The sequence below is a fragment of the Kryptolebias marmoratus genome, linkage group LG17, assembly GCF_001649575.2.
Source record: "Kryptolebias marmoratus isolate JLee-2015 linkage group LG17, ASM164957v2, whole genome shotgun sequence".
Classification (NCBI taxonomy): domain Eukaryota; kingdom Metazoa; phylum Chordata; class Actinopteri; order Cyprinodontiformes; family Rivulidae; genus Kryptolebias; species Kryptolebias marmoratus.
The window spans coordinates 22,042,525-22,052,976 of NC_051446.1; the positions used below are offsets into that span (position 1 = coordinate 22,042,525).

General features: G+C 40.7%; 1 protein-coding gene across 2 annotated transcripts in view; it reads right to left on the reverse strand.

Moving 5' to 3' along the window:
• Window positions 1-10,452, reverse strand: part of ttyh2 (tweety family member 2) — a 57,767-nt gene that overhangs the window by 7,154 nt on the left and 40,161 nt on the right. For both annotated transcript variants that reach the window (XM_017439512.3, XM_017439521.3), the window contains exons 5-8: window positions 9,735-9,830; window positions 4,576-4,648; window positions 2,445-2,514; window positions 2,304-2,359 (exon numbers count right to left, since the gene is read on the reverse strand). In XM_017439512.3, coding sequence (XP_017295001.1) covers window positions 2,304-2,359; window positions 2,445-2,514; window positions 4,576-4,648; window positions 9,735-9,830 — 295 coding nt within the window. The remainder of the gene's footprint in view (window positions 1-2,303; window positions 2,360-2,444; window positions 2,515-4,575; window positions 4,649-9,734; window positions 9,831-10,452) is intronic.

The window sequence follows — 10,452 nt, forward strand, 5'->3', positions numbered from 1 at the left end:
AAAAACTTCAAAAACACTCCACAGAAATAAATTTCACTTGTCTGAATTTTTTATGTACAGATATGCATCTTTTAATGGTTTAAAATAAAATAAGAAAAGTCTAGTTATTTCCATGCAGTGTCCAGAAAGAGTTGTTGTTCAGCTTGTAGGGCACCACAACTGCTTCCACCCAACTCCATCATCATCATCATCATCATCATATGAAATTACTTTTTGTCACAACAAAAAATAGTGGCTGGTAAAATATTTGAGTGGCCGGTAAAACATTTTTAATTTCCACCCCTGGCTGTGACCATAAGCTAGGCTCGTTAGCTATCAATTTGGAATTAATTTTGTTGCATGAGTCATTCATCAAAAAGTGTATTTCTAAACTCATTTTAATTCGTTACATTTATTATACCATTTATTTATTGAACAGAAACCTTTAGTTATCACAGTAGGCTTGTAAATGTATGTTTTTACCAACAGGGGGCAGAATAATCTTCTACATTCAGAACAATACACCAAGATCTCTTTTTACCTTAAATATAACATGGAAATCTTTTGTTAAAATTAACATCTATGACTGTGAATGAAATATTGTTTCCAAAGTATAACCTTTAAAGTCATTCAGGCTGCACAGGAAGCCTGGAAACCCCCTGGCCTGTGGCACAAAGTTAAACTGAAACAGGATATGGTCAATTAGCTGAACTATCCATAAATGTAATTGCTTTTCTCTGACCTGACATTTATTTTTTACATCTACAGAACACAACTGTCTGTGGTCCGACTGCCCTCAGCTGCACAGTCTAATAGCTGGATCGGATGTGGTGTTTCACTTTAGCTGGGATGGGATTGTTCTGAGACAAAGAAAATAAAAAGGAGAGAGTAAATGTCTGGGGGATGACAATAAGAATAGAAGAGGATATAATAACAAACACAGACTGGGCAGGATGTAAAGATTCATGGAGCTCTGAATGTACATGAGAGTGAAATACAGCAGACATAAAAATAAAAGCTTCTTTGCTGGCCAATCATCTTCCAGCTTGCGTGGAAAGTTTGCACCTGTTGGAAATCCGCGCAGCAGAAAAGAAAGCTTGTTTACCAGGAAGGGTGATGCTGCTGCGCTCCGAGGGACGGGTCAAGAGCCAGATAATAAGATTTGAGCTCTGTTGGGTCAGAGCTTGCAGAAATTGATTTAGCTGCTGACTGAGGAAGTAAGCGATGTGACCCAAAATTTCTTCTTTTCTCTGCTTCTCTGAAGAGCGGCGGCACAGAACATCAAAGGGAAGCCAAAAACGTAGCCGACTGTTTCATCAAATCAGCTATTTTACAGTCCCGGTCTTTCGTCTGGGCGGCTTTGTGTCGTTTAGGCATGCTTTGGTAAACAAGGAACACGGGAGAAACAGAAAGAGGGGGAAGATAGAGTTGGACGCTGGGATGTTGTGACCTGAAGTCGGGGCATCAATCAGACAGACAGGGCCAGACAGAAGAAATGATAAAGATGAGACTTGAGGGGCAGAGAGATGAGTTCTGTACTCAGCAGCTCGGGGAATTTTGTTTCCAAAGATATGTAGACATTTTGTTTTCCATTCGTTTGTGGCCAGCTGTGGTGTAGTTTTGCTATGTTTGTGTTTTAGATAGTGTTTTGATGGTTTCGCTTGTTTTAATTTCAACAACTCAGTTTCAGCTTCAATAAGATCCAGCAGTCACACTGTATGTTAGCAAAAAATGTAAATTCATTTAGTTTAGTTGAAATGCTATATCATTTAGACTTTGCTAATTATATTCTAGTTTAAGCTAGCAGTGTTGATGTTGATCTTTTGCTTGTCATACATACAACATTAGGCCTGATGGTTTGGATTCTGTCTGTTTTTGTCATATTATAGACAGATGAGCCTCGAGGATCTGCGGTTTATTTGGCTGAACTGTCACTGATCTTTGTCTACATTTTCATAGTTATAGAATCAGTCTTCTGTCTTCCAACAATTTGTATTTTTAAGCGTAATTACTTGTTAAAAGCAATTATTTTATATGATGGAAAAGTCACATTTTTTTAGATTTTAAGTCTAAAGTTGCTTTGATCCACTTGTGAAATACTCGACATGCTGAATATAAACTTATGATTCGCGCTGAGAATTCGTGATACGATGACCTCTATCTTTATTCAACGCCTTCCTCCAAGAAATCGAACTGGTGGATTTTTTATTTTACAAACCCCACATGTTTTAACCAAGAAGTGGAAGTGATTAGTGATTCACCCAGAGCCCAGAATGTAGTGGTATTGATTCTTATTTTGTTTTGTATCGCATCATATCCCCTACCTGCTGAAAGGGATTAGAGAGGGTCTGGTTGCAGTAAAGGTAGTAGTGAACGATATCTGTGGGAAACACAGGAACATGTTTCAGCCCTCGTTCGTTATTATTCATTATATTATTATTCATTTTATGCACACTGAGGCTCACCGGCAGTGATGATCCCCTTTGTCTGGCTCATGATGTACTTGTCAGGCGATACGCAGAAATCGCTTGTGCCCTGAAAGGTAAAAACAACAAAAAAAACATATGAGAATGGTGAACTCTCAAAAAAGAAGGAATGTTTTTCCACAAAGCATCGCTTAAAGCCGGAATGGATCTGTGTGTCAAAATCCTAGCAACCTGTCTGACATTTTGTCTTTTTGACACAGAACGGTGAAATAAACACGCTTTTCGACAGGAATACTTCTCCGTTCTGTCACTCACGACCACAGTCACTGCGCTACAGAGCGCTAACAAGAAGCCCGCATTGGCAGAAATAATAAAAGTGATGAGCAGGCAGTCTCATCCGAACCGTGCTGTCTGAATGCTAAATGTCCCACGGGCCCAGGACAAACACACTGCGTGTAGCTTAACCTTCTCTGGGGGTTACACTAATGAGCCCCAAACACTCAGATGAGATAAAGCGAGCTGAATCTCTCTGAAAAACCCAAGCTCGTTTGCTAACAGTAAAGGAGAGCGAGGAGCTCTGCGACTGAGGGGCAACTGTGTTCGAATTCCTGAGGGGACAGCAGAGAAAGTCGGAGAATGCAGCTCTGACTAACTACGGTCTATAATTAGAAGTTCTGTGAAAGCGGGGGGGCTCATTCATTATGCATATACTTATTGTGCTTTCAGGGAGTAATCCGGTGCAGACTACAGAACACCCGCAGTTTGAACGTCCCCGTGCAGATCAACGTGCATCTGTCGTCGAGTGATGCAAAAAATGTGTGTCAGAGCGGAGCCACCCATGGAGATCCTCAGAAATGCAAATGAAGGCGATGAAGCTGCATTTTAGTCTGACGAAATCAGAGCGCGGCAACAACATTCCTTTAGATGGAGGGAGCCATGACACGTCACAAGTGGAGCCGTTTTTGGGAGGTGTTTAGTGATACTTCAGATATATTGTGATTTGTGACGGGGTCAGGAGATGTTCTCCACACCAACACATAAGTTCCACAGCAGCTGCTTCAATTCCCTTTAACGGTTTTAAACCAGCATCATGAGGAGAGCAGGAAACATTTAAATCCAGGACTGTAAGAGCTCCACATTATAAACTTTTTACAATCATTTTCATTCACCCATTCACACTCCACCCAGTGCCCGGTGACAAAAGGTGAAGGCAGACGATAACGTCTGTGTGTGTGTGTGCACTTACTTATAGGAAATAATCAACGGATGAACACCTACAACTATAACATTCAGAATCAATCTGATTCAAGATGGCTGCCACAGATAGTTTGGTTAGGGCCAGACTCAGAACTGATACAGAAGAGACAACCTACAGAACAAGCTGACTTGTTGATGTAAGAATTGGCAGCAGGTCCAAACTCTTAAAATAATCAGCTCTCAGAATATTCACCAATCAGCCACTGAGAAGTGGAGCAAAAAACACTATCTTGTTTTAATTTCAGCTGTTTGGGAGTGGGCTGTAAAAGACAACAAATCAGTCCTTGACACCGAGAAGTTGGAAGCAGAAAGAAATGTCAAAGTGTCAGAATCTGAGCAACTTTCTCAGGGACTGAATCAAAAACCAATAAAGCATGGAGCACAACTACTGAAGCTGTAGGAGACATTAAAAGCTTTCATTAGATCTACAGATAGCTGACTGAATCCAGGTATTCCTGAGTAAAATATGATGGAAACAAATTGTGTGTTATAGGTCTATATTTAGGCAGAGTTTGGTTTGACGGCAGAGATCAAAAGTGCATGAAGGCGACAAAAAGACATCTGTGATCAGAAACTTTGAGACTAAGAGAAAAGGTGCTTTTTAAAAAGACAGTGCATGAGTGTGCGGGGGCTTTCTTAGTTCAGACACTTTACGAAGATTAAATTGGCCTAAAATAAAAAGCAGAGAGGCTGAAAAGACCACTGATGGGCAGATTAAGAGTTAATGCTTTAGATAAATGAATGAACATTAATGCTACAAACTGAAGCAGTAAGAAACTAACATTAGTATATACCGTTACTTATCAAAGTAATGTTATACAATAAAGACACATGAGTGTGTAGTTGAAGGGGTTTGTTGTCCCTGTGGGTTGTGGTAACAGCTGTGAGGCAGGCAGGAAGTGAAACAGCTCACCACAGCTGTGGCCAGGTCAGCTCCCAGAGACGTCCAGCTCAGGATCAGCGTCAGAACTCCAAACACCATCATCCTGCAGCGACACAAGGCAACAACCATTTAATTACTGACCATCTCATCTCGCAGCTGCCTTTTAACTCCAGATCAACACTTTTAGAATCATCTGGTAACTTTTTTTAGGTCACAGCTGCAACATTAACATTTATCTCATGATATTTTTGACCTTCCTTTCTATCTTTTTTTCCACTCCTGACTAAAATATTTGTCATCTTGCTGTGCGGCTGACTTCATTTGATGCTGGAGAAGCGAAGACAAACAGAGGCTGTTTGTCAAATCAAATAATGTGTGAAGATTTCTGATATCTCAAAAAAACAAAATAAAAACAAGTACAGGGTGACTGTCTCCAGGCGTAGAAGCTCCTTTAATACATATATATATATATATATATATATATATATATATATATATATATATATATATATATATATATATATATATATATTACACACACACAGAGACCTCAGTTATCCATGTTCCTTAAGTCAAGAACAGCAGAAAAAAAGCTGAAATCAGCAAAACAGTAGCTAAAATCTAAAATTAGCAAAAACTAGAGTAAATATAAAAACTGTAGCTAAAGCTAAAATTTGCAAAATCATATGTAAAAGCTAAAATTAACAAGACAGTAGCTTGAAGCTATAAGGAGCACAAGAGATCAAAAATAAAACTAGACACAGACGTATTTTGGAGAACAAAGCTTTTTTGAAGAAATCTCAATATGTTTCTAAAGAGTAAGTTTTTGTAAACAAAGTTAAATAATTCGAAAAGCATAAAAGTCACAGATAATAGAAGTCATATCACACTGTTTTTGTCCGAGCCGAATGTTTAGCTACATGTTTGGTTCAAACAGCAAAAAGTATATAGGCAGAAACTGTAGAGAAGAAACGATAAAGAGGAAAACAGAGTGGATGCTGACTCAGCGTTTACACCATAAACTCAGTAAGGTGGATACAGTGAGAACGAGTTACTTTCCCTAGCTTTGTTCATGTTTCAGGGAAACATAGAGCCGATCCAAGTGGCCATCATTAGATCCCAATTATGTCACTGCAGCTGAAAACCAGGGATGAGGAGCAGCTCTGATTAGAGCCCTCCTGGGCCGAAGGGTGTTCCATCACCCATGAGGATGTTCACATTTGTTTTTGTTTCTCAGTGGCTCCCACCCTGATGATGTCAATTTATCAGAAAAAGGCATTAGATGCGTTCGGCTGTGCAGGCTGACAGATTACAGGCCTCAGATGAGGATTTCTGCTCTCAGTAACGTTTAAAAAACAAATTGGGTCAAATGATAAATCAGCTGTAGTTAGTTATAGTCACCACATAATTCAATAAATTTTAAGCTCATTTGACCTCCGAGGCACTTTGTGAAGTTTATACACATTTATCCTCATCAGCCACACAATTTACAGCTCAGATACAAAGAAATGACCTTTCTGTCTGTATTCTTTTGACCTACCTACAGGATCCTTTCAGTGCCCACTGCTACATGCTCTTTCTGTTTGATACAGAACCCTCAATGAACTCTGACATGTACCATGAAAAGAAACACCAGCGAGTGCATCAGAAGCAAAGCCTGCCTCCCAGCCTTTCTGATTCAGTGCTGTACCTACAGTAACACCTATATAGCAGCTATGTTAGTGTCCTTCATGATGATCAAAATGAGTTTCGCTCTAAAAGAAAGCATCTCACTGGGCTGCAGCTAGTTGGTGTCATGGCACCAACAGCATTCATGCTTCTCGATTCCCTCGCTGGAGTCGCAGAGACTCGCAGTCCTGTCGCTTGACTTTTGAACATGTTCCAAAACATTTGTGCGACCCCCCCGTCTCAAGACGAGCTGTATTTGAAACCTGCACGAGAATTCTGACAGAAAACATCTGAGGCCAATGTCCAGGACTAAAAACCAAGCGGATGAGTAACAATTATTGAAAAACTGGTCCAAATTTGCCTGTCTTCATCTTTAAACAGACCCTCGTGCAGATTAAATCCTGAATGCGTGGGCGGCTGCCGAGGTGGGTATGATGGAGGTGGACATCATAATAACGCAGTTTTGCGAGGCATGCACACAAAAAAAGGTCATGATTTTCAAAAAGTGGTCGTTCAGAATGTGAACACGTGATTCGCTGATCACTTGGTCGCAGAATTCAGTCAGAAAATGTACTTATTTTCCCACAATTTCGAGTTACCAACTAGTCTCCAACATTTGCAGTTCAGTGGGAGACCACCTTGACCAAACAAGCCTTTTAAAACACTTGAAATTAATAAAAAAGGTCAAATGTTGCATTAAGAATAAGGCTTAAAATGATGAAGAGCATATGGCTTAGTTACTGCTTTGTTTTCCAAAACCTTCCAGTCAAATAATTAGTAATCACTGACCTAATTCCCTATTTGGCTGCCTGTGTTTGACTCCAGAGAGCGTCACGCTCAGCGACTTGGCGAACGGGAGCGATGCCCTCTGAATGCCCTCTCGGTGCCAGCAGGTCAAGTACCAGCTGAGCGACACGCAGGCTTGTAGGGATTCAGTGACTTCGCAGCAAATAGGGTGTAAACCTCAAAGCAAAGCACGTGGAGCGAGTCGCAGAGGAAGGAGAGCAGGGCAGATGATGCACTCCAGTCACTCTAAATTAAATCCCAGAGGGAAGCAGATTTTCTTCTTGACCGGATAGAGAGAACTATTGCTGCTCTAACAAATTAATTAAAAAGAAAGCAACCTTCAGTATGTCATCTTTAGACAAACTGAGAGATTCAATCCTCAAGACAAACACTTCACTCTTAGGCTAAGTTTAGTAAATTGATAAAGTGTTTTTTGGTAAATTTTTTAAAACCGAATACCTGCAGACCCTCTAGACTCTAGACAGAATAAATATGTTTACAGCCTGGTGCAAAAAAGAAGAAAAATTCTAGTTCATGACTGTAAGATCAGGTGATATCAACAAAATTTGCTTGAGATATAGAAACTTTCCGAGCATTAGTCAGGTTTCTGCTACTTATTTCAATTTCTGCTATCATGAACATCTTATATGTCATGGCTTTTTAGTTTTCAACGCCATTAAAACAATATTTCAACTTTTGCATCGGCTGAGCATGACAGAAATGAACAAAACTGTAGCTAAGAGTAATAGAACAGATGCTAAATCTAAAAATCATCAGCTAAAATTATCAAAACTGTGGTTTTGATGGTTACTAAAAACTAAAAGTGGCAAACAATGTAGCATTACAATACCTAAAAGTAGTAAAACTGCAACAAAAAGCTAAAAGTGGCAGAATGGTAGTTAAAAGTAGCATAAGAAGGTAAAAACAGAGCAAGCATGCTGAAGCAGGTTACACAGAGAACAAAGTTTTTGAAGGAATTAAAGAGATCTCTGTATGTCTATGGGACATTTTATTTCAAATAAAGTTAAAATCATCATCATCACATGAAGTCATGGCACACTATTCCTAACTGAGCTGAACATTTCGATACACAAGTGAAGAGCAGCAGTATGTGGATGTAGTAAAAACGTACAGAAGAAACTATGAACAGGAAAACGGGCGTGAACGCTGACTCCAAATTTAAAAAAAACAAACTGCTAACAACAAAGTTTACAGCGAAGTGTTTTGTTGTCTCTCCCTCTCTTCCATCTGCATGTAAATTCCTGTCTAAGCTGTTATTCTCTGTGTCGTGGTGACACCCAGTCAGCCCGTTCATCGACCTCCAGAGTGTAATTTGCCTCCAACCACTTCCACTGGCCTGGAAGAGAGCATCCAGACGCTCTTGACACAAACTCGCCTTGTGTGTGTGTGTGTGTGAGTGCAGGGGTCAAAGGGTAAAGTGGGGGGAGGTTTTGTGGTTACTGGGACAAGTTTGCTGCAGCTCACATCCTTTGACTAACGGGACTCAAAGACAGACGGATGTTGAGCCGAATGAATGGAAGCTATGATGGCTTTTATGTTCTCTGAAAGCTCCTTTTAAAACACAATGATGGAGAATAAAATTAAAAGAAAAAAATATGGAATGTACGGTATTTGTGCAGAATTTTAGCTGAAGCATAATCTTTTCTAATGAACTGCAATGTCACCTTTTCTGCAAAAACGCTGTGTGAATACTGAAAGTCTGCTGAAATTTGTTGAAGGATGATCTGTTAACTGAACTGTTCAAGTTAAAACAAGCAGAACAGAAGCTAAAATGAGCAATACAGTAGCAAAAAGCTAAAAGCAAAACCACAGCTAAAAGCTATAATTAGCAAGAAAGTAGCTAGAAGCTATAAGAAACGCAAAATGTCAAAAATACAGCCGGTATGCTGAGGTAGGTTACAGAGAACAATGGTTTTGAAGAAATTGAAGAGATCTTTACGTATATCTATGGTGATGATTTTTGTAAATAAAGTTAAATAAATCAAAAAGTATAAATGTTACAAATACTAAAAGCACAAAGTATACAGAAGTTTGATCACACAATGCGGTGTGAATGCTGAGTCAGCTTTCACACAAGGATGTGAGAAAGACTTTAAGAGACAAAGCCACAGAATTAAACCCACGCCATACTCTTTGTGTCTCTTATCAAACACAATTCCTGTCCAAAGCAATTGAGAGCAGGTCAAGTGTTAAACTGGAATAACAATCCTCAGGAAGTTATATTGGTGATAACATCTAATGGCTTCACTCCCATCTCTTCACAGCTCACCGCTTCAATTTGTAGAGTACAGCCACTGAGACGGCAACACTCGGAGCCAGTTCAACGTCCTGCTGGCAGCGCTGAAAGGCAAATGGTCAAATACAACAGGGAGAGCTGAGCCGTGTTTGTACGTGGATAAGATCCAGGGGCTTAGCTGTCTTGTACACAAGCAATTTCCCATGGGAAGAGACAGAAACCCTGCACCAGTCCTCACAAATTTCACTTACAGCTGATCATAACTCTACTTCCTGTGCAACAATCATTATTTGTAAAAAAAAAAAAAAAAAAAAAATTAGGTCAGTTTTCTAATTTCACTATTCATTCTAATCTTTTATCTCCAGTTTCAACCTCTCCATCCTGCTGCGCGATGTAACTCTAAACTGAAAAAATCTCCCGAACAAGAACAAAAGCTAATCTCTGAATATTCCAGTTTTACAGTGCATGTCGGACTCACGTGGTGAGCAGCCACCGGGACTGCTTGGCCAGTCCCAGACAGGCCAGCAGGCAGATGATCAGGTCCAGGATGAGCAGCAGCAGGTAGGTCAGCCACCTGCAGACACACAAAACACAAAATTACACTGCTGACCAGGAATCCTGCCATGAGAGGGATTTGTTGAAGAGAAAGTACATTTTATAAAACCTATTTCCCAGAATTGTAGAACATCCCTCCAGCTTGTGTTGTGCTGCAAAGAATGAAGGAAGACTGACTAAACTGAAAGAGTCAACAGTCCCGGGGTACCCGGGGTGTGTGTTTGAGGTCACCTGAGTGTGTGTTTGAGGTCACCGGGGTGTGTGTGTGTTTGAGAGTGCCTGGGTGTGTGTTTGAGGTCACCCTGGGAGTGTGTGTGAGGTCACCTGGGTGTGTGTGTGTTTGAGAGTGCCTGGGTGTGTGTTTGAGGGTACCCAGGGTGTGAGTTTGAGGTCACTCTGGGAGTGTGTGTGAGGTCACCCAGGGTGTGTGTTAGAGGTCACCCGGGGTGTGTGTTTGAGGTCACCCAGGGTGTGTGTTTGAGGTCACCCTGGGAGTGTGTGTGAGGTCACCTGGGTGTGTGTGTGTTTGAGAGTGCCTGGGTGTGTGTTTGAGGTCACCCGGGGTGTGTGTTCGAGATCACCCGGGGTGTGTGTGTGTTTGAGGGTACCCAGGGTGTGAGTTTGAGGTCACCTGGGGGGGG